We start from the raw sequence: 25586 nt of genomic DNA, 5'->3' as shown, positions 1-25586 counted from the left end.
ATTATAAATAATGTGCCTTATACTTCAAAAACCTAGAGGAAAGGAGTTTGAATATTTTCACCATAAAGAAACAATAAATATGCAAGAACATCATGTTTAACCTGATTTAAATAAGATATGTATGAGAACATCACATGGTCCCCTGTAAATGTTTATAGTTTTTATATTTTATGTATAAATTTAAAAGTAAATTTCATTTAAATGTAAACATAAAAGTAAAATAAATCTTAGTTTAAATATAAAATACATATTTGAATTTGCTAAGTTATTCAAAATTTTATTTCTCAGCTCTTAAATATTTTACTTCTGTCATTTTAGTAATTTCATTAGTTTTACTATAAGAAGTCTATTAATAAAAGAGGGATAAGAACTAACTGCTATTTTAATTATCCTGCTGATATGTTTCAAAATTCATAAATGTAAATGTGAATTAAATTGTAATTATTAATATAGTATTTCTTGTTTTTTATTGGCTATTCATCCATTATTTACGTTGTGCTAAGCAAGGCTTACATTCTACTACTAAAAGCAGATTGACAAACCCAAAATGAATGCTACTAATCTAAATTCCCAAACTGGAACAGTAGCAAGGTACAGTCATGATTGGGTTATTCAATTATTCATTGGTATACTGAACTTTAATGCAGTGTCTGAAAAGAGCTTTACCAACCTTGCTGGCAATTTTTTATTCAAGTCAATAACAAGCACTCTTAGTTGACACCCAGTGCTAGTCAACCAGGTGAGTTAAGTTGGTTAAGTAAATAGTTTGGGGAGTAAATAGCCATGTTGTCTTTGGTTTTCTTATTATCAAAAATATGACTTTTTTTAAAAAAATCAAAAGTTTGTAATAGAGTATAGATTTTTATTTGGAAATGTGGATTTCTATAATTTATTTATTCAACTGATTTTTGATGAGTGCTTAATATGTTCCACATTCTATGCTAGATTTCACATGTGCATTAAACCTACACTTGTACATTTTTTTGATTTGCTATATAATGTAATATTATTTCATAGTTGGATTTATATGTTAAAAGGGCAAGAAAATACAGGCTAAGTAGTAAGGACATAACAGTATACTGGCCTACAATGGTCCAAGGATTAAATTTCTTCCTTTTCAACTTATTAAATTAAGATATTTTTAACTTATTGCAGTTCAAAACATTTCTGGACCCAATGGTGAGAAGTGATGAAGCTGCCCAAAGTCAGTTGGATCTGAGATGCATTAACTGTCCCAAGAATAGAAAAAAAAGTGTGACTTGAACTTAATGAAATGATTTAATATTTAATTATATAAATGGCATCTTTACATCAATCCTATATTTTAGGAAAAGCCAGAATTTACCAAGTAGTATTTTGCCTGAGACATTTCAGGCAAAGTAAATTACTTTGTAGGTTTTGTTCTTCTTGTGAGAAAAAAATCTATTTTTGTATTTATTTATCTTTCTAATAAAGTAGTATATTTTCTTTTTCCTTTTCTTTTTTCTTTTATCTATCCTTTGTCTTTTCTTTCTCCTCCTTCTCTCCCTTCCTCCTTCTTTCCTTTTGTTATTTCACTCTATTTAATATTTAATATTTATTTAGCGTTAGTAACAAATGAACAGTATGAGAAGATAAACTGAGTGTGCAATCTTAGCACACACATAGCAACGACTGATTGAGGATTGTTTGATCCAGCTTGAAGAAAGAGACTGAATGGGAGTTACGCATGTTCAGTAAACAACAAAAATGTAGACATCAAAAGTAATGTATTTTGCCACTTAAAATAGCTTACCATAGTCTGAAGTGATGAGGCAGTAAGATTTCTTGTATGTTTGGGTCACAGTTTACATTGTTTTTTTCAAAACACATTTTTCTGTTCTCTTCTACAATGGCATTCTGTCATTGAAACTGCTAATTGGTGCCTACTGTGTTGTTTGTACTGTTAAGTGTTAGTCAAGAACAACATGAATGATATCTAGGTACTGTTCAACTCTCCATTGAGAAATTGAATGTGAACCTTAGTTTTTAAAAAGGAAAAATTCTTCTTAGAATGTTAAGAATTCATTTACCTACTAGGTCACTAAGTTTTCAAATTCAATCATTGCATAACACCTTAAAAACAAAATGTATTTGGGATTCTAGACTGATTTGAGAAGTCCAAAATTTCTAGAAGAAAAACAGTACAATCTAAGACTAAGTAGGAAATAAATCAATGCATTTTACACTATTAATGACTCAAAAATATCACATTACCATTTGTTTATCACATTAACACATTAAAGATAGTCCCAAAATATCTAGAAAAACATATGTTCAAGCCTGTCTTCTACACACATTGCTACGTGCACATTCATACCTTGCATTATGATTAATCTGTAGCCATTACTAGGTCTGCCCTTTTTCTTTTGATATTGAACTCTATTTAAGTAATCCTTTATCTTTGATAGATTAATGATATATTTAGTAGAAAAACACCGTAAATGTATTCTCACAATAAAACATTTGGCTCAAGATGCTTCTGCAAAATGACTTATTTTTATTAACAAAATATAAGTTGATATGCATAGGTTTTCCTTTCCTGAACTTGGATATTTTCTGTGCTTTTTACAATTTTCCATGATTTATTCTATAAAGTAGGTTAGTTATTTCTTCTATTTTTGACTAGATAAAAATCATATTAAGTGAAGTAAGCCAGACTTTCATATGTAGAAGATAGGTCTAAAAGATAAACATAAACACAAAAACAAGCATATCACATACAAACTCATATGTAGAGCATGTTTGTGAAAGTGGAACTTGGAGAAAGAAGGAAAGGAAAAGAGAATGATTGAGCATCAGTAATACCATAAAACCTTACATCTGTAAGGGTATAAAGATGTGTATTGAAAGTTGATGAATAATGGGGGCTGAGAGGTAAAGGGGTAAGGGAGAGAAATGGAAGGATTGAATAGACCAAAGTAAAGTAAACCCACAGCAGAGATACATTGAAAAACCTCTTTTAATGTCAACTTAAATATTAAGAATGAAAGACAGGACTGTAGAATAGGTACCGTGGTGGGGGGATACTAGTTGGAGGCGGGGAGGGTGAAAGAAGGACATTAAAGTGAGGGTGTATACTTGATGGGCTCCATATATCTATATGAAATAGAACAGAGAACTTGCAATTGCTTTAAGAGCAGCAGGAAGGGGGTTGAGGATGAGAGAAGATGGTGGTGGTGTAACTAATGTACAATATAAGCTTAATCAGAATTGTGACTATGAATCTCCCATGTGCAATCAAATATATCCTAATAAAAACTTTTTTAAAAAAGTAGAAATTAGAGACTGATGGAGTGGCACAAGTGGGAGAGCACCTACCTAGCAAGCGTGGAAGCATTGCATTCAAACCCCAATTGCCAAAAAGAAAAATAGAAATTATTTGCTGGATTGTCTTCTACTTTTTATTGAAATTACAGCTTATAAGTTTTATTGGTTTTTATTTTTTGAATTGGCAATCTAGAAAATCATTTTGCAGAATCTGTTAAGAATCTAACTTTGTTTCCTTCAGTTCAAAGTCATTTTATTAACCATTATTTGCTAATAATGTAGCATTTTCACCCAAAAATAATTGTTACAATTGACATATATTAACTTCTTATAAGTGCTTTTAATCAGCTTGAAATTCTCTTGTATTTCGTTCACCAAATTATTTTTTTAAGTCTAGATAATCTTTATTAGTTTAAGTTGGATTGTTTTAATTACCATATATTAATTGTACAAAGGAATTAGATGGTGGGATTTCCATTAATGTGTATATTGAACTTTGATAAAGCTTATTTCCTCTACTACCTTTTTATCCCCATCTCTTACTTCCCTTTTTAGTGGTTTTCATTAATGTTATTTTCATACATATATATAAACTTTGATCATATTCAACCTTCCATCACCTTCTCCTTTCTCTCTCCTCAGTCCCACTGGTTCCTCCCAAATATATATATATAATATATATATATAATATATATATATATATAATATATATATATAATGTATATATATATATATATATCTCACATGAATATATGTATATGTATAGATATTTGTGTGTATTTATGTATTTCTTTTTAGGTCTAGTTCAGAATATATATAATTACATTCTCTTTATCCGCTCATTAGTTGACGAGTACCTGGACTGATTCCATGGCTTGGCTATTGTAAATAATGCTGCAATAAACGTGGGTGTGCAAGTGTCTCTATTGTAGTCTGACTTACATTCCTTCAAATGTATGCCCAGAAGTGGTAGAGAAGGAGCATATAATAGATGTATTTTTGGTTTTTTGAGAAGCCTCCATACTGATTTCTATAGAGGCTACACTAATTTACATTCTTACCAACAGTGAATAAGGGTTTTTTAACTCTGTGTACTCTGTGTACTCACATTTGTTTGTTTACTTGCTGATAACCATTGTGATGAGATGGAATATCAGTGTGACTTGATTTGTACTTCTTTTATAGCTAATGATGTTGAACATTTTTTTACTTTTGTATTGGACTTTTCTACTTCTCCTTTTGAGAATTGTCTATTTTCCTATTTGCTAATTGGATTATTAGTTCTTTGGTTTTTAGCTTTTTGAGGTCTTTAAATATTCTGGTTAATGCCTTGTCAGATGAATAGCTAGCAAAGATTTTATCCCATTCAGTAGGTTGTTGCTTCATTCTTCTACAGTAGATCCTTGGTATCCACAGGGTATGATTCCAAGGATAGTATGGATACCCAGGATGCGTGAATGCTGAATGCTGTGGAAGCCTGGCTAGTTTTTCTCATACTGCCACCCACTTCCTCCAAAGATGCCGCCTTCAACAAGTTTCACATTTTCACTTAACACTTCATGGGATTTGGGGGGGTTTTTGGCTTGGGAAGATGATCATAACTTTTATCTTGCTTTTTTGGGAGGCATATCTTTGCAGGTCAGCACTCAGCAGCTCACAATATTTAAACAAAACCGGTGATTATATGGAACTTACAGTGCTTCTCATCAAGAGATATGCATAATGCACATGTGGGAATTAATTTTTTTATTTTTGAGATTTTGAAATTTTTTATTTATTTATTCATTTATTTTGACCGCTCTTGGTAAAAATTGCATGAATAAATCCAAGAATAAAGAAAGCTAACTGTGATTATTTCCTTTGTTTTGCAGAAGCTTTTTAATTTGATGAACTACCATTTGACAAACCGCTCTCCTATTTCCTGAGTTATTGCAGTCTTATTTAGAAAACTTACATATGCCTTCCAATATTTCCCTGAATCTTTTCTATAGCATTTTCTAACATTTGGGCCTTACCTTAAGATGTTTGACCTATTTTGATTGAATTTTTTCTACAAGGTGAGAATGAGATCGAGGTTCAGTGTTCTACATGTGACTATTCAGTTTTTCCAAGACCATTTACTGAAGAGACTGTCTTTTCTCCAGAGAACGTATTTGGCATCTTTGTGGAGCTTATACCTGGGACTTCTATTCTATCCCATTGATGTATGTGTCTGCTTTTGTGCCAGTACCATGATGTTTTTGTTATTATTCTGTTGTATAGTTTGAAGCCAGATAGTGTCATACGTTGCTCTTTTTGCTCAGGATTGCTTTGGCCATTTGTTTTTTTTTATGCTTCAGGGGATGAACAAAACTGAGGTACATTGTGCACATATATAGAAATGTCACAATGACATACCTTGTACAACTATTATATGCTAATAAAAACATTTTACAAAAGAACTTTAGGATTAGTATTTCTATTCATATACAGAATGTGATCAGAATTTTGAATTTAATCTGTATACTGTTTTCAGTAATATTTCCATTTCTACAATATTGATTCTATAATCCATGACATGGGAGGTGTTTCCAACTTCTAGTTTCCTCTTTGATTTCTTTCATCAGTGTTTTATAGCTTTCATTGTAGACACATTTCACTTTCTCATTAAGCCTATTCCCAGGTATTTTTTTTTGTAGGCTATTGTGTACAGGAATTTTATTTTATTTCTTTTTCAGCATGTTCATTATTGATACATATAAAAGCTATTGATTTTTGTTTGTTGATTTTGTATACTCAAACTTTTCTGAAAGTATTTGCCAGATCTAACTGGTTTTTTAAATGGAGTATTTAGGGTCTTTTAAGTATAGATTCATAAATCTTGTAAATACAGATAATGTGATATCTTTCTTTATTGTTGGTCTCCCTTTTTTTATTCCTCTTGTTGCCCTGGCTAAGAATTCAAGGACTATGCTTAATAGGAGTGGAAGTCCTTGCCTGATTCCTGACTTTAGAAGGAATGTTTTCAGTTTTTCTCCATTGAGTGTGATGTTGGCTATAGGTTTGTTTTATGTAGCCTTTATTATGTAAAAGTACATTCCTTCTATTTCTAGTTTCTTCAGGGTTTTAATCATGAAGGGATATGGAATTTTGGCCAAAGGCATTTTCTACATCTTTTGAGATGATCATGTCATTTTTATCTTTAGTTCTATTTAAGTGTTTGATTACATTTATTGATTTCTTGTATTGAATATTACTTGGATTACTGGAATGAAACATTTGATCATGTGTGACCTTTTTACTATATTGTTGAATTTTGTTTGCAAGTATTTTATTGAGAATTTTTTAACCTATGTATGTGTTGTATTTATTTTATTTAATTTTTTATTTTGCTGGATAGGGGTACATTGTGCCATTTACAAAAATTCTTATAATATATCAAATATATCTATTTGAATTCACCTCCTCCACCATTCTCCTTTATCCCTCTCTTCCCACGTTCCTGGAATAGTTTCAACTGATATCACTTTTCCATTTACATAAATATATACACACTATTTGCAAGATATTCACCCACCTACACCTTTCCTCACCCACTCCGCACTCCCATGGATACCAACCCCACACTCCCTGAAGGACCTGTTCTGCCTTACTGTTCTGTCATTTTAAATATGAAAAATAATGACATTTTTATTTGTTTAAGATAGCTACACAAGGAGTTCCTTGTGGCACTTCCATGTATGTATGTATTATAGCCCAATTTGGTTCATCTCCTCTATTTTTTTTCTTCTTACCACAGTTCCTTTCTTATGGTGATTTCAACAGGTTTAAAAATTCTTTATCAATTTCTATATATAGAATACTTCAACCATATTCATCTTCGTAACTTCCTTCTTTTACCACTCCCCTTGTGTCTGACATTCCCTTAGGATTATCTGTTTTTCATAATATTGCTAAATTTATAATAGGTCTATATTCCGCATATGAGAGAAAACATGAGGCTTTTAGCCTCTGAACTTGGCTAACTGCGTTTTTGTTTGTTTGTTTTTTCTGTTTAATTTATAATGAACAAAAATTTATTTGGCTCACAGTTCTGGAGACAGGGACGCCTGAGGGCACAGTGTTGTCTGGTGAGGGCCTTCATGCTGCCCAAGCCCAGAGTAGAAACTGGAAGGGCAAGAGAGGGTGAGAGGACACCAGCAAGAGAAGGCTAAAGTCACTTTTCTAATAACTGCTCTCTGGACAACTCATTACTCACCTCTTCCTAGGCCTCACCTCCTTACACTGCTGCACTGGAAATGAAGTTTCAATCCTGAAATGTAGGGGACACTCTGACCATAGCAGTGGGGCATCTTGTACTCACCTTAGGCCTGGCTACCACTCTCTTCCACCCACTTCAGAAACTTCCTCCATTAATTCTCAATATCCTTCAGTGCTTGTTTAATAGTGCATGAGCAGGTTAACTTTCCCACTTTTCAGGCTAGAAGCATGGCTCCGTAGAGTTCCTGCCTGGCAAGCTCAAGGCCCTGAATTCAAACCCTAGTACCGCCATATTGCTCTGCACTTCAGTGACGCAAAAATAAATAAATAAATAAATAAATAAGGTGATTAAAAACCCTTTTCCATTAAAAACAGCTTCTTTCTGCTTCATAACTGCGTTTAAGTTGATGTTCTCCAGTTCCATTCATTTACCTGCAAACGACAAAATTTAATTCTTCTTTGTGGCTTTATAAAATCCCACTGTATGTAAATAGCACATATTCTTAATCCATTAATCAGTAGTGGGGCATCTTGGCTCTTTCCATAATTTGGCTATTATGAGCAATGCTGCAATAAACATGGGTGTGCAGGTGCCTTTGTTGTAACTTGACTGACATTCCTTCAGATATATCCCTAAGAATAGAATTGCTGGATCTAGGCAGTTCTGTTTTCAATTTTTGCATCTCCATTCATCAAGGAAATCAGTCTCTAGATTTTTTGTTCTTATTATTTAAAACTTCTTTGTTTTTGGTATCAAGTTAATACTGGCTTCATAGTATGAATTTAATAGTATTTTTTCCATTTCTATTTTATGGAATAGTTGCAGATGCATTAATCCCAGTTCTTTAAAGGTTTGGTCCTGGGCTTTTCTTTGTTGGGAACTCTTTATTATTGCTCCAATCTCATTGCTCATTATACATTTATTTAAGTTGTTTATATCCTCTTGGTTCAATCTTAGTAGATCTTATGTATCTAGAATTTATTCATTTTTTTCTAGATTTCCCAGTTTGTTGAAATATTAATTTCAAAATATTCTAGAAAGATAAGATTCTAGAAGATCCTACTGACTTTCAAGATTTCATTAGGATTTGTTGTGATATCTCCCTTTTCATCCCTATTTTTATTGTTAGGGAATTCATTAAAAGTTTTTGGTTACTATTATCCTTTACCTCCTAAAATATTTAGGATAGTGTTTAAGTATAAAAAGATTCCATTAAGTTTCGTATAAGGTTTTTATTACACTTGTTTGTTATTTTTAAAAATATGGGAAGTTTGTCATTTAGGCATTTATTGAATTTATTGAAATTCTTCAATTTTCAGTTAAAGTAAACGATATTCTTTTTCTGTACTCTCATACCTGAAATAGTCATAAAATACAGGTATTGAATTATATGACATTTATAGAAATATAGTAATTTATCAACAGATTATACATTTTAAATATATTACTATATAGCATTGAAATTTTTCATTGCACTTGAATACAGCAAATATAGTAAATCATCAGGATTAACAAATGGCTTTACTATTTTTATCTCAATAGCATAATATTTTACAAGTTTTATCAGAAAAATGGATTTAAAAATGAATAATCCTCTAAGGACCTAAGATCACGTCCTCTTCACCAACATCTTACTATGAAAATTCTCAAATGCATTCAAAATTGAAAGTATTAGCCAAGAGATAATTTCCACATAACCATCCATATACTTACCTATCACCTAAATTAGTGTGTGTGTGTGTGTGTGTGTGTGTGTTTAGTTACACAATCAACCCATCCCACTATGCAGCATATGGTATACTTCATTTTCTATTCATTTCAATATAAATTCCATAAATCCATACAAATACTCTCTAATCATTTCAACAGACATTATCATAAAGTAATATTCAAGATATGTTTAGTTATCTTTTTAAAAAATAATTATGACATGTACAAATTTTATATAAGCATTTGCTAAGCTTTATCTAATTCATACACTTGTGTAGCACAAATACCTGTTAAAATATGAATCCTTATCATCTGTTAAGGAAGTTTCCTTATACCCTTTCAACGAAATCTCCAGGCCACCCCCCACAAGAAGCAATTTTTATTCTCACTTTTTAAAAAAACCATGGATTGGCCTCATTTAGTAGCAAATATACGTAAATCATACAGTATGCATTCTTGTTTGTAAGGTTCCATTCATTCCATATATTTTTGACATCCATTCAAGACACTGTATGTATCAATAGATCCTTCTTCATTATTGTGATGGTTAATAATCCACTATATGAACATGCATTATTTTATGTATATGTTTTTCTAACAGTAGACATGGTGCGTTTCTACATATGTTAAGTTTTATGTGAAATGCCTAAGAATTTTCCAGAGTGATTTTATCATTTTACCTTTCCACCAAGAATAATAGTTTCATTTGTTGTGCGTCTTCGCCAATATTTGACATTACTAATCTTAATATTTCAAATAATTCTGGTGGATATTTACTCATATTACATTCTGTTCTTAACTTGCAATTAGCTGAGGGGTAGTCATATTTATCATTTTTCATGTACATATGAGATAACCATGTATCATCATTAGTAAAATGCTTCATTTATATTTTATTATGTTTTTTATTTTGATTTTTTGAGTTGGGGGATGATAGATAGATAGATGATAGACAGATAGATCACTCCTTTGTGATATATATCTGCTTTTTAATTTCCAATCTGTTTGCTAAATATAATTTCACCAATGGTAATTTAGAAAGATAATTTTTAACCTTAAAGATGTTTTATTTATTTTGTTTTGTTTTTTGGTGATACTGGGGTTTGAACTCAGGGCCTCATGCTTGCAAGGTATGTGCTTTACTGTTTGAGTCATGCCTCCAGCTAATTTTATTTTTAAGTACTTTTGACTGACTACTTTTTGTGTCCTAAGATAGTTTTATTTACTCTCAATTTGCAAAGACATTGCCTTATGATTTTAGGTTTCCCTTTTGAAGATAGTATATACATGAGATTGAGGTTGATGTTGTCATATAGATGTCCAATTATTCCAGCATCATTTGTTGAAAAGATTTTGCTTTTCTAATTGGATAACTTTACTGCCTCTGTCAGAAAACAGATGACCACCCATGAGAAAATATATTTATGGAATCTATTTTATTCCAATGTTTTCTTTGTTGTTATTCCATGCCAGCAATGCCTTGATTACTACAGTTTCATACGAAATTTTTAAGTTCTCTAACATTGTTCTTTTCAAGATTGCTGTTGGCCATTCTGAGATCCTTGCACTAGCTACATAATCCTGAGAAAATCACTGAACCACCCTAATATTCAAAAAAATTTAAAGATAAAACATGAATAAATAGAGTACCCACTTCTTAGTATTTGTGGGATGATTAAGAGATTAACTCATGCAGAATTTTAAGTGTAGCATACATTTCCAGTATTAACACTAGCTTTATTACATTATTGCAATTATATGACTCTCTAATAAAGAAGGGAAAATCTAATAATGTTTTGTCATTACTATAATAGTCTCTTTTTAAAGTGCTTTAGGACTAGGATTTTATTTATTAAGAAACTGAGCCCCAGAGAGTTTAACTAGAGTTAAAATTTAAAATAGAATTCATGTGCAGTTTCTTATTCAAATTACTACATTTAATTCTCTCATTATGTTGATATAACTCTTGCACGTAGTAATTAAGTTTCAGTGCATTTATGCCTCAATTTTCCTCAATTTTCTTGGAAATAATTTGCATGACTTTATACTATGCAGCAACATTCTCAATATAGAGAATGCTTTCCTATAATTCTATAATTTATAATATAGTTTCTAGAAGCACACAATTTCTAATAAAGGCCTAGGAAAACATTATTTATGAAATGGTCAATGACATATGCAATTACACAATGATCAACCCATTTTCATAAGTTGTTACAGTTTATTTTTAGTTCACATCTTTTCAACTCTGTTTCTATTTCTTCTGTAGTGTTCTTTGGATACTTCATATAGTCATGTGATTCCCTAGTTGTAATGCCTTTTGAAAGTGTGATGAAATTAATTGTTCTTAATATAAGGATTGGTTTCTTGTTGTCAAAATGCATGAAGTTTAACTTTCTTGGAATTTAAATGGACATGTAGAGCAAAATCTGCACACTTGTGTGAAAAAATGTCTTATCTTTATTCAGCATGTAATACCTAGAGATAATGGTGTTGACATTAACTCCAGATAGTTACAGTGTGTAGGTTGCATGTAATTACAAATATTGATATTTGATGATTCACAGATACTGTGCCTGTAAATGGTTAGTGTGAAATTTTGCTATTCATAACTGAAGTTTCTTAAGTCTCCATATATGTGTATATATGTATGTATGTGTGTATATATGTACATATATATATATATATGTTGTCCTGTTCTATTCTTGTCAACATAGTTTATTTGCTTATGCTAGTCACAAAAGCTTATAAAATCTTATAAAAGCAGTTCATAGGTTGCTTTAATTTCATGTTGATAAAAATACATGTTCATTAAAAAAGAATTAAATACTCTAATTATTCTAATAATTTTTACTGCATACTCTTTAACTGAATTTTCTGTAATTAATTTTAAATTCTTAGTACACATTACTTGCCTGAATACTGGATATTTCTCGAAACAAGCAATGCTATTTTAATAATATTTTTATTATTTCTTAACCATTATTACATTTAAATTTTATCAAGACCAGCAAAGCATATAGTTGAAACATATTTAATTCAATCTTAATTACTTCAGCACTTGAGGAATTTAGCAATACTCTAAAATTGCTGCCAGTTTTGAAACTAAGTCCCATCAATTTAGTTCCCTTTTCCTTGGCTTGAAACATTGTACCAAAGCTCTTTACACTGACCAAAGCATTTGTGGGTGGCATTTGGTCATTGAAAGTCTCATAGATCCAACCTGGCTTTAGGTTGTCAGTCTTACCTCTTCTCAGACTTCCTTTACCACTAGTGTTCTCTCTCCTTTGAAGCTCTTGTCCTCAGTTACCCTGAGAAATCTATCACTACCTGTCCCAACATCTGGTATCTAAAAAATGAACAGCCTACCACTTAGTTCTCGACCTAAAGAGATATTTTATAACTAATTATGCTGATTTTCCTCCAAATTTCCTCTGTCCTGTGAATCAAAGAACAGTTTAAAAAAAGATTCTCATTGATCTGTTTCCTTCTGGTATTTTTGTTTATATTCAGAGTAATTTTCATTACACCATAAAGGCAACGGCAACTCAAAATATCCACGATTAGGAAACTCAAAATATCTCCATCAGTGTCTCTATCTTCCACCAGTCATGGCAGACTTGGCTCAGTGAATAGAAGAACAGCAAAGAGTACAAGAAATGAGACAGGAGATGGGATTTTACCAATATCTCAAAACACTGTCCTACCACATACTTTCACATACCATGCCCTTCATTCTTATAACAATTCCATAAGGAAACACTACAACTGTCAATTTACAGAGAATAAAAGTGAAACATTTCTGCTTGCAAACATCCTTGAATTCAGATTTAGTCATCTCCCAATCTTTACTGCTTTGTGGTAGTCAGTGTTGGAAAAGTATACTACTCTACTGCAGTGGGTACTTAAAACCTAAGATGAATAAAAATACAAGAATTTTCTGCTTAAAAAGTTAATGAGGATTGAAATTGAAAAAAGCAAGCATCCCCAAAAATTTAACATATTTAATGTTTCAATACCCAATGTGCAAAATGATATTAAGTGGCTGGGTGCTAGTGACTTGTGCCTGTAATTCTAGCTACTTAGGAGACAGAGATTAGGAGGATCATACTTCAAAACCAGCCCAGGTGAATAGTTGGCAAAACGCTATCTCATAAAACACCCAACTCAAAACAGGGCTGGTGGAATGGCTCAAATGGTAGAGTGCCTGCCTATAAAGCAAAAGTTCAAACTCCATTTTGTCACACACACAAAAAAGGTACAAAGCCTATACACATTTAATCCACACATTTAACTATCAGGAACAAGAAAAAAATCTAAATTTATATTAGTGGAAACAAACTCAAATAATATCAAACACTAGGTAAATTAAGTGTGCTTTTTTCTTCCATTTATAGGTTCACAAAGTTGTGTTTTCTTGAATATTAGATATATAATCTGTTTTAGGACATTACTGAGTTTCATTAAGTTCTTATCTAAGTGGCTTGATAGTATGAAAATTTATATAATTACAAATAATGTGATAGATAATTAATGATATATATAAGTAATATTGGCCACAGACATGCCCTTCGAGGTAGTGTGTGTTTGATTGTGTATCGGGGCATAAATTTAAAAATACATGTTACAACATTCAGATTTTGAAAAGTGGTTCCCGTGTGCAATGGTGAATAGTGTATTTTACTAAGTAGTAAGATTATGAGTGATTTTTTTTCAAGGTTTCAAATGTAGGAAAAAACATGTGTTTTTGTTTAAAAACAAAATACAGACATTTCTTAAAAACAGATATTTTGGAAACTTAACCCCTCTAAGTATGAAATGATGTTCAAGTGTCCTGTAGAGATGAAAGTTTCAAAGTTGCTTTGTTGCACAAAAACCAAACAAAACAAAACAAAAAATTGTAAGTGTTGGAATCACTTCCAAATGCAAGCTCTACTCTTCTATTCCACTTTTAAGACTTTCCACTGAGAAAGAGCTTTGTCAGTTTTTGTTTCATCAAAACAACTCTGTATCTTTCACTGAAAAGGAAACCAGTTAATCTGGTTTATGGTGAATGTGAACTTGAAAGGATCCTTATCATAATATCCTAAGATAATTGCATCACCAGGAAAGTGGATTTATCTAAAAAGACCATCTGGTGTCCACCACTTCTCACACCAGTAGTTTGTTACCATTGCATTCATGTTTCTCTATACTATCCCCATTTGATTTTTTTTCTTCTCAGACTAATGTCACTTATTCTGTGGCCATTTCACTGACCCAATAGAGGTTATTTAATACACATAATGTGTTATTTCTTCATTTTAATTAATTTCGAGCAATGTAATGGGCATTTTGAAATTTTTCACATTCACATAATTTTAACTGTGTACACTTGAAACTTTGCAATATTAATGATTTTCATTAAAGCTAGGACTCCTTGTTGAGGAATATGTAAATCCTAAATTGTACCAATTTGTTTATTGAAACTCCATCATTAATATTGATAATACATTAAAAATTTAAACATGTAAACTTATCTTGACCTACTTTTTATAAATATTATAAAAGAAAATTGCATAAGAAATTGTTATTAACTCATTATATAAATAATAGTAATTGATGTGAACAAATGAAATTTTTTATAATGAACCAAAAAATATATAAGGCAATAAAATCATTCTAAAATTCATTTGGCTTGAAATCATTTCCAGATATGGCAAGGATTTATATTTATGTCTGCCTATTTGATGAGTTGGTGTTTTTCAGCTGACTAATGTCTTTGTGGTTCATCATAACTTTTCTTTTTTGCTCTTTTCTATGAATGACATTTTTGTTTTTACTGTAGACTTGAATCACCGACCAGATCGTTGATTATGGAAGCTCCTCGTGGGGTCCAGGTGAGAGCTGCTGCAGGTGACTTCAAAGCCACCTGCAGGAAGGAGCTTCATTTGCAGTCTACAGAGGGGGAGGTGAGTCCCCAAGCAGGAAGGATTTGGCCCTTTGTTGCTATAGGTTTTTCTTCTTAAGTTATATGCATATGGTTCCAAATCAAACTTAAACAACAATTGACACTGTTTAAATTATGAAACTTTAATACTTCTTAAATATGAAGTTTGATAAATCTAATGATACTTCCATAAATTAAAGCCCCATTTATTTTCTCCTGAGAGATATGTATTCACAAGACTTTTTAAGTCTTATTTGGTTTTAAAATTAGCATATAAAGCTGGGCACTGGTGGCTCAAGCCTATAATCCTAGATACTCAGAAAGCAGAGAGACAGGAGGATCATGGTTCAGAGCCAGCCTGGGCAAAATAGTTCATGAGACCCTATCTCAAAAAAACCCTTTACAAAAAAAGGACTGGCAGAGTTGCTCAAATTATAGACCTTGTACCACAAAAAAATTAGCATACAAACATAATTGATATCAATACAATATCAAGAATGAAGAGAGTGGTTTTTATTCTCTTTGGCTTTTCAAAAAAGTTTTTGCAAAGGTTGATCAATAGGTACTAAGTTAGATAGAAACAAGAAGTTTTGGTGTGCTATTGTGTAATATGGTGACTCTGGATAATAAAAGTGTCCTGTACATTTCAAAAGGCTAGAAGAAAGGTCTTTGAAAGTTTCCATCATAAAAAAGATAAGAGATGGATATGGTGAGTCCCACTTATAATTCCAGATACTTGGGAAGTAGAGAAAGGAGGATTGTGGTTTTAAGCCATCCTAGGAAAAATGTTATCAAGACCCTATCAAAAACAGCTGGGTGGGTGTGCAAGTGCATGTCTGTAGTTCCAGCTACTCTGGAGGACTGTGATCCAAAGTTGGCCCAGTGTCAAAGGCATGAGACCCTGTCTAAAAACCAGTAAAGTAAATATGGCTGGAAGTGTGGCTCAAGGGGTGGAGTGCTTGCCTACCTAGTATGAGGTCATGATTTTAAACCCCAATACTGAAAAAACAGGAAAGGATAAATGTGTGAAGAGATAAATATGTTTAATTTGATTTAAGCATCTTACAATGCATATGTGTGGTAGAAAATTACATAGTACTCCATTAATATGTGCTACTTTTATATTTGTATGTATCAGTAAAAACATAAAAAAAGACATTCTTCTAAAAGTACCTTGGGAGTGAGTTTGCTTCTGTCAAAATAATTTCTATATTTGACAAAAAGAAAAATAAAAGTTTACAATTTGTTTTAATTTACATTTTCTAGAACAGGATTTACATGTTAATATTTTCTTCAAAGTTACCTTTTCCTCCTGTGAATCTTCTTTAAGTCTTGTGGTTACTTTAACCATCATCAACTTTTCCTCAAGGCATGCTTTAAATAAACTTTTGTTTTTATGTCCCACTATCACAATGAAATGTGATAGAAACACATTTATTTCATTTATCTTACTTGTTATATGTACTATGGTTGTTGTTTCTACATATTTGTATATTTGTCAACTCTGAAAAAATCCTGTTTTATTTCTGCATATATTACCTCTCATCCATTATCTTCATGATTTTCCCATGAAATTCTGAAGACATCTTACACCTTTCTTCATTCTCTTACTAGATCTTGGAGTCTGTTCCTCCAGTTTGTATTTGTTTGTCTCCTATGCCTCAAACTGTTTATTTATTTATGTCTACATTCCTAATATCCTCCCCAATATCTAATCTTTTATTTAATCTGTATATTGGGCTTTTAATTGTATTGATTATAGCTTTTTGTTTGTTACTACAGGTCTCATTTTTTCTTTTTCAAATCTGCCCAGACATTTTGGTAGTTGGTCTTTCATATGTTTGTTTTTAATTTTACCTTAATTGTCTTAATTCCTTACACATAATTCACATTCTCCATTGCATATGTTTATTACAACTCCCAAATCCTTAATGAATCCTTTCATTCAAAGTATTCAGAATGAGTATCCCATAATAAATATTAGTGATTATTAGCCTCTGTTTTCCTACTTATGGATCATCTAATTACAGAAAGGTATAATATTTTATATTATAATGAAATAGCATAATATTTTCCTATGAATAAGTGTGAAATGCTATGAAAATTTTCTCTTTGCTATATTGACTATGCTATGGAAGTCAAATTGATAATTCAGTAAACAATAGAGAAGAGTTTAAAGTCCCTTCCTTTAGATAGTTTTTAAACTACTTAATATTGGGGCACATACTGCATTCAAATATCCAAAATAATAGTCAAAAGGCAGAATAGTGAAACTGAACATAAATTTCTATACTACAGAGAATTCAGGCATTTCAGATACAATGCTGCAAGGAATTTCAAATTCAGCTCTGAAGGAAACAAGAATGATAGTGTAAATAGAATATTTTAAGTGGTATAATAGCATATACAGTACAATAATACATATATATGGCATAAGACCACTGAGGAATAATTTCTATTTTTAAAATAAATTAAGATTATCTATAAGCATGATAGGCCTGATTTCAATGTAGGGAAATAAATGAATTCTTGGTAGGAAGAAGATGGTGGACTGTGATTTAAAAGCTATGATTTTAATCATAGGGAACTGTTCCAGAACTAACGGATTATATGCTTTATAGGGCAATATAGAATAGATGTTTTATTTTCAGAAACTGGAAAGTAGACAACATAATGGTGACCAACTTACCAGAACAGAAAGAGATGGTCAAGCTGTCATCCATGCTGTATTATGCTGAGAAGGTTCAGGAATGTTATGGCAGAAGTAATCAATAAATAACGGCCTCATGGTTTATTTTTCTATCTCAAACCAAGAAAATAGCGTTTTCTGTTTCTAAGGGGACTATCTGAATGAATTCATTAATGAAATCCAGTTCCTTCACATGGTTAAAGCTATACTTTGGACCTTGAAATATTATGTATGGAATTAAATATTGTCATATAGCCAAATACTGTCTACAGTAGCTCCTATACGGATAGGAGAGCTGGAGACCACTGCTATGGCAACACTGAAACAGCACTCCGGCATCATCAAGGCTAAGACTTCCAGGGTTTGCTGCATTGTTGAGGGCTCCACAGTTGATGCATGCTTGCTTAAGCTGTCATTTGTGGATCTAACCTGTATAAAACAGCTATTCTCACCCATGGTACATCCATTGGAAGACATCCAGATGCATAACTGTAAAAGCCAGAGATGTGGCATGGGATAAGCAAGACCTTTTAAACTACTGAGACAAACTACCAACACTTTTTCTCTGTGTGTGTTATAAATGCAACATTCATAAAATCCCAGTCATTTGATCAACCCCACATGAACCTCTTCTCCACATTCTTTAGTTTCCAATACTCCCCCCTTCTTATTTGTGTCTCTGTGTTTCTTGACTTAAACACCTGCTTCTAGCATTTCTTCTACATGAACTCTCTAAATTTCTGCCCAACATTTTGCATTTCTCAAAAATTCATCTATGAGTAGGTAAAATAAATGACTAGAGGACAAGATTGAGCTGGAAGGTCAGTTTCGGGACTACTGTGGAGTCCTCATAAAGGAATAGGACTTGTGTGGAGAGCATAGATGGAGAAAATGGAGGACTGTCTGACCCTCCTGTCACTTTAAGGACTCTTCTTTAGGCTACATAACAAAAGAATTAAGAAACACCTGAAGATAGTTGTTTCTTTGCTCATTCAAATCCATGTTCCAATTTTTCTTTTTTGAAAATTTCCCGAAGCATAACAAACCATTGATCACTGCCCCTGAAAGTGGAGAATTCATGATTAAGAATAAGTGAATATCTCAACTCACAAGATTTAGCAAAGTGGGTGTTGAACACAGGTAATACACTTTATGGATTTTAAATTTGATTATACACAATAATTATCTATTGCTAGTTGTGTAAATTATCTATGTGATATAAACTTTACGCTGTGAGTAACTATGCTTTCAGGAGTATTTTAAAAAATAGACCAGGGAATATTTTTTAATTAATTGTCCCCCTCTTCAATAATGTCAACTCCATTTACATTCTTCTTTCATTATTTAAGCATGATTAAGAAGTCAAATTGAGAAACTATCAATGTCATTAATTTTCTGTAGTGCTTGAACAATTGGATTGGCCCCTTAAGCAGATTGTCTAATATTACTTTTCAGATTGAGAGTTTTCTGTCAGAACAGAACATCTCTCAAAGGAGAAAACAGCTGCAGAGCATTTGGACTATATGTAGGATTGTAATTTGTTTGTTCAACAAAGCAAGGCAGTTAAACCAATAGAACTGTTTGTAGTGTATTCTCTCTTATCAGACCATGTTGCAAAGCTCTGAGAGATGTAGAAGGCTGAAATGAATTAAAATGCAATTTCTTTTCCCTCTAGATATTTCTCAATGCAGATACAATCCGGCTGGGAAATCTACCAACTGGCTCCTTTTCATCTTCTTCACCCAGCTCCTCGAATTCTCGGCAGACGGTGTACGAACTCTGCGTGTGCCCCAATGGCAAACTGTACCTTTCTCCAGCAGGAGTAGGTTCCACTTGTCAGTCCAATAGCAACATCTGCTTGTGGAGCTGAAGTGACTGATTTCTCCTCACACCAGAATAGCCTTTTGTTCCTGTCTTTCTGCTTCACAGTTCTGCTTGGTTTCCCTTGTGATCAGTCCAGAGCTTCTTCAAATGGTCCACAGAGCAACTCTGTCCAATGTAAGCAGAAATTCGTCACACCTTCTGTGATTTACTGTACTGTTCAACACAGAGAATGCGAGTGACGTACCAGTGGAGAACCTTCAGCAGGAAAACTGGATCATAACTTTTGCTCAAAAGGGAGAATAACATAGGTGCCTTTGCTACATGAAGTGAAGCACACAGTTTTAGATTTTTGCAGAACCTGGATATGAACTGCACATATACATCACATAGATACAATTCCCAGTATCCAATGGCAAGATGAAATGGTTAACCATGTAAGATAATTCTTCAATCTGAAAGCACAATTTTCCATTCATCTTTCTGGATGTAAACTTTGACCCCCGAATTTTAAATTTTTGAAGCATTATGAAATGCTTGCTTTACTAAAAATTAAATTCAATACATGGTTTTTAACAAAACAGAACAAGAAAGAATCCCTCCCTGAGTTTTGTTTCTTTAAGACCAATGTGTTGTTACTCTTTGTCTACTAAGTCTAGAATTTTGTACATTAGGTAATTTTGAAAGCACTCAGCAATATAATCTTTACAGAATTAACTAAATGCCATTATATTGTCATTTGTCAGATCTGTATGGCCTTATATAATATTTACTTGCTATTGCATGTGACGTATTTGCTTTTAACAAAACATCTAATTTATTGCAGCATAAGATAGAATTAAGAAGGAAGTACAATGGTGAGATTTCTTAGATTGGTTCTTTAATCCACGTGATATCCTCTACACCTAGGCTTTAACAGTTCAATTTTTGTTTGCCCCATTCACTTTATACTAGACTTTGCTAAAATTCAGACATCCTTTAAATAAATAAATATTAATGGGATATGTAATGATGAGAATGGATTCACTTCCATTGGGAGATCATCTTCAAAGTTATTATCCATTCTTTTTACAAAATGGAGAGTAAGATTTATGGATGTTAGAAATTAAATTAAAAATTCCTGTCTAAAAAGTAAAAATGAAATTTTAATTAAAATGTTGAATGTGTGCTTACTCCATTAGATTCATATTTTAAGGAATTTAGTCATTTCTATTTAACTGTTAACATTCAGTCACTTTTATTAGACTGTTAAGCTATCCTAACATCAGAAATCTAACTCCTTCTATTTTCTACTGCTTATTTTATAAACTATCTCCTAAAAATAACTCCAGATTATTTTATATTTATTTATCATAATACTCCTTAGCTCAAATTCTTGAAACCTACAGAACTGAAGCATTAAAAACTGTATAAAATATTTCCTATTATGACAAGATGACTTAATTACTGTCAGGTAAGTCCTTAATTTTCACATTAATCACTCTTTATGCACACTATTAATGGGTGTGTGGAAGGTCATTTTAGGGGTTTTTGACTGTAGAAGCTTTGGCGTTCACGTGTCTATTCCTTAAAGAAAAGTGGGAGATTGGAAATTGTTGAAGCAATTTGGTTAGTGAAAGTAGGAAAAATGAAAAATGTGAGCAGAATTATAATGGATAATTTGGCTAGAATGATCTTCCTTGGATAAATCAACATTTTCCTAATAATTGGAAAAGTTCCACATCACTGAATGTATTCTGTACTCAGCAGAAGGATCCGAAATGTAGTTCACCTTGATTATTTTTAAAATACAACTTGACTTATGTTTTGGAGTTATTCTATAAATCTGTAAATCAATATTGGAATAAAAGTTAAGATATGCAATTGCTTTAAAAGTCATATCATAACACAGAGTTTAACTTATTTATGTTAAAACACTAGTTTAATGTGAGAAATGTGCACCTTAGCTTTGCAAAATACACAAATTAGAAATTTTGAGAAAGTATGGGTGCTAATCACTACAGTATGGTAAGGAGAGCATTCTGCGTTAATCTGAGGCATAGTTAAGTATGAATCATCCTAAATTAAAATGATTAGAACAACTCTTAGTCAAAGGGGAATAATTTTTTGATAAGTAATTTGACCATTCTAAAGTCTTTTGGTAATCAATTGAGCTGAGTTAGGCAAGCTGAGAATGTCTCCAGGTACAGTTTATAACAAAAAACTTTACAAACGTTAACAAAATTATTGAATCAAATGTCCTCTTGAGGTTCCTACTAGCTCTAACATTTTCTAATAGCATTATACAAAGTAGAAAGGAGTGCTGAAATTTCAGATTCTATAGTATACATGGTGAAAGATAAAAAGAGTGATGAAAAAAAAAGGCAAAAACCCATGCCAGTGAAAGGCTGTCTGATTTTCCATTCAAAAATGTTCTGAAGAGTGTAGACACAACTGAAAAAGTAGTATATAAACTCAAGGAACATCAATGATGCAAAAATAACTTTGGTTAAATTTGAAAAAGAATGATACAGATGGCTTTCTTATCTAACACTAAATCATTGACTTCAGTCATTTGACTGGTTACTTGAGATTCATCAGAATCTTAAGTGTAGACTCAGAGTTTCAGCTTCTTTTGAAGGCTTAGAGGATTGTTCATAAGAGTCCTTGATTTCATAATAGGAAAAGCTTAGATCTTTTATGATGCATAACTCCCAGAACTGCAGACTACCGAAACGCATTCATTACATATTTTTTCTCAGACCACTTTTTACATTAGAACATATATAAACATAACACAGTTTACACAGATGATGAAAATTTCATCCTTCATAATTTGCATGGATAAAAAAATGATTCCTTCAAAGTGTACTATATGGTCCCTACTCAGCTATCTAATTACTCAGATCTTAACTTCCTACTCAGTTCAGCTGGGAAGGGAAAAAGGAAGAAAGGTAGCATTTAAATTCTGCAGGAGAAATGGATAAACTGAGATGTATGTTCCTTTTTTTGAACTCAAAAAGAGAGACATAAAGAAAATTCACTATTTTTTTTATCTTTCAGAAAACTTCAATAAAACACTTTAAAACATAACAAAAACACATTTCCAAATTTCCTGGTTCCTTTCCTCAGCATTTCCAAAATTTCTTCACCATACCACTATACTTATTAGCTTCATTTTTTCTGATTTTAATATGGATAAGTTTCATAAACTAGTACATAATATTTACCGAATATAGCTGCATGGTAATATTGATTTCCAAGTTACAGTAAAACAGAAGCAGTAGTTCCAGTTCTGGTTTTAGCCCTTGCTAATCATGTAAACTTCCTTAGGAAATATATTTAATTATTTGGGCCATTGCTCACTATTTGTGAAATGGGGACATTAAACTAAATTTTTTCTTTGGTCACTTTCATCTATACTGATTTTATTAAGCATTTCACAATGTTGATTCAGCAACATTGTGCTTGGCAGCCTCATTGGGACTCACATTAGCAATCATTTAAAAAAGTTGCTCACAAATATTGAGATGCTAATCATTCCAGCCTCCTAGGCTACTCCATTTTTTGTACTCAATTTTTGTTCTGACCATTTGAACATTAAGGTCCCTTTCAGAAAAATCATGCTTGACTGACCAGCTTCAGTAATATGGTTGACTTTTAAAAAGAAAAAGAATGTATTCGTCTTGTTAAAAATAAGTTTCTAGAAATTCCATAGAAATGTTTACCAAATATAAGTATTTCACTGTTCTATTATTGGTTAGCCCCATCATGCTAAAAGCATTTGTCTTCTGAGGAAAATATCTTTTGATCTCGAAGGCGAGGTTCTGAATCTTTTATGTGATCCAAATTTCTACCTATTCTCCCACTTTAATGACTCCATTGGACAAGCACCAAACATGGCATTTGGTATAATATAACTCCTAATGAATTATGTCATTGCAAATATGGTATCTCTATATGAGGCAGCAATAGACTTGAGAGTGTCGAATGCATATAAACATTATATTTTTATAGCAGAGAATGTCATCATCATAATATTAAATTATTAAAATAGATGAAGATATTTAATGGCCAAATTCTTTATACAACCATCAAAGTCAAACCAATGTTTGAGATTTATGAGTGAAATCTTGTCACCCTATTTGTCTTAAAAACTCTGGCCTAACTATAATTGTCATGCAACCATATTAAAAGAGAAATTAATTGCTCTGTGTATTAGTCTGTGTGATAGTAATGAATACAACAAAATACCATTATCACCAAGTAAAATACTATTGTACATTTCCTTTAAATCAATCTTAAATTAATGAATGACCTCATAGAAAACTGTTATTCATATTTTTTTAAGCTGCAATTCATTAATTGTTTAAATGTCAAAGACCAAAGACAGGGATTTCTATTGTATTTAATCCTACGACACTGCTGTTTGTAATAACTTGTAGGGGGACTAATAACTCAAGGTAGCAAATATCTTCCTTTCAGGATTCTGAGCTGTAGCCATCAGTTAATGCTTTTGTTGTAGAAACAAAACCTCTATAGTGTGGTCCACTTAATCTTTTATACATGCATAATGAACTCTTCAGCATTCATAAAACCAGTATATAAAGACCACATCCCAAAATGGGCTCAGGATGGATTAACTCAGCTGAATTTAAACTTTCATTGCTTGCTAAAAATTCTTTGGAGAATATAATTAATTTGAACTATTTATAGAACCAGAGGGCTATTTTGTAAGTGTTAATTGATGTGGCTCTACTCTGAAAAAGTCAATGAAAAACATTAAAGAAAATGAGGTATGATGGACTACGATTCTTTTTGTTTTTCAATCTTAATATCTCATTTGTTTGAACATTTAAAAATAAAAGCCAAACAGGGTTAAAGACATACAAGGACATTCACTAACAATGGAGATCAGTAACTTGGAGTTTGAGTGTTTCCTTATTTATATAATTCTTTAAATCAGGTTCACTATTCATTTATTTTGTTTTGTAACTTCCATGTAAATGTTTTCTTGTATATAGAAATATATGAAAAATGGAAATATTTTCTTACACATACTATGCAATATGTTTGTAAAATTGCAATATTACCAAAATTACAAAAGCTGTGCTTTTGTACTTTATCTTGCTTTATGTAAAATCAATCTTTTTCTATTTAAATGGACTTTCTGTCCTATAAACTGTAGATATCATATCTATTCAAAATTCAGTCTATTGTATCTTTTTGTTGAGTTTGGGGTAGATTGGGTGGGATGTATTTCTTTTGGGGGAAAATGCAGTAAAATTTTGGCAATTGGAATTTTTTTTTCTCAGAAATGAGACCTTTTGAAGCATGCAATGAGCTCATATTATTTAAGATCTATACTGTTATTCTTGTATTTTGTCCTAATTTTGGTGCTACTGTGTAACCATGATTAAATGTGATAGTCAAAACAAAGAATATCAGAATGCATATGATATCATTTTATTTATTTTATGGAGAAAATGTTCAAAGAGGAGGGGTATGAGCATCAGCACTGGATAGAGACCTTTTCCAGTTATATCTTCTAAATATTAATTTAAGATGTGTGCTTTTATAAAATTAAGTTCAATATATTTATACTTCATAAAGATGGTTCTTTTATGAAAAACTGGACATATGTTACTCCTAAATGCATGAGCAATGAAATTTAAATAATATTAATGCCAATGATTAGTACATTTTAGCAGATGAGTAACCAATATTTTATCCATTCAAAATTCTTCTGATTTTTGGGACAAGACCAAATGAATTATTATGAATAAAAACAAACATGTCTGCTCATACATAAGCAAAATCACACAAACATTCATACAACAGTGAAGAGTAATATCTGCTAGTCAAAATTTGCATATTTGATGTTTCAATTGTTCATTTCCTTGTTACATTCAAGCCATTACAGTTTGAAA

General features: G+C 31.8%; 1 protein-coding gene across 2 annotated transcripts in view; it reads left to right on the top strand.

Annotated features, from left to right (window-relative positions):
* The window catches only part of Sgcz (sarcoglycan zeta), a 1041297-nt gene extending 1016148 nt beyond the window's left edge, over nt 1–25149 (top strand). For both annotated transcript variants that reach the window (XM_074054729.1, XM_074054730.1), the window contains exons 7-8: nt 15066–15189; nt 19532–25149. In XM_074054729.1, coding sequence (XP_073910830.1) covers nt 15066–15189; nt 19532–19726 — 319 coding nt within the window. In that variant the 3' untranslated portion in view covers nt 19727–25149. The remainder of the gene's footprint in view (nt 1–15065; nt 15190–19531) is intronic.
* Nucleotides 25150–25586: the final 437 nt, after the last annotated feature.

This window comes from Castor canadensis, chromosome 14 (genome assembly GCF_047511655.1).
Source record: "Castor canadensis chromosome 14, mCasCan1.hap1v2, whole genome shotgun sequence".
Taxonomy (NCBI): Eukaryota; Metazoa; Chordata; class Mammalia; order Rodentia; family Castoridae; genus Castor; species Castor canadensis.
The sequence above is the reverse complement of the archived record's forward strand: the minus strand, read 5'-3'. Positions and strand labels throughout refer to the sequence as shown.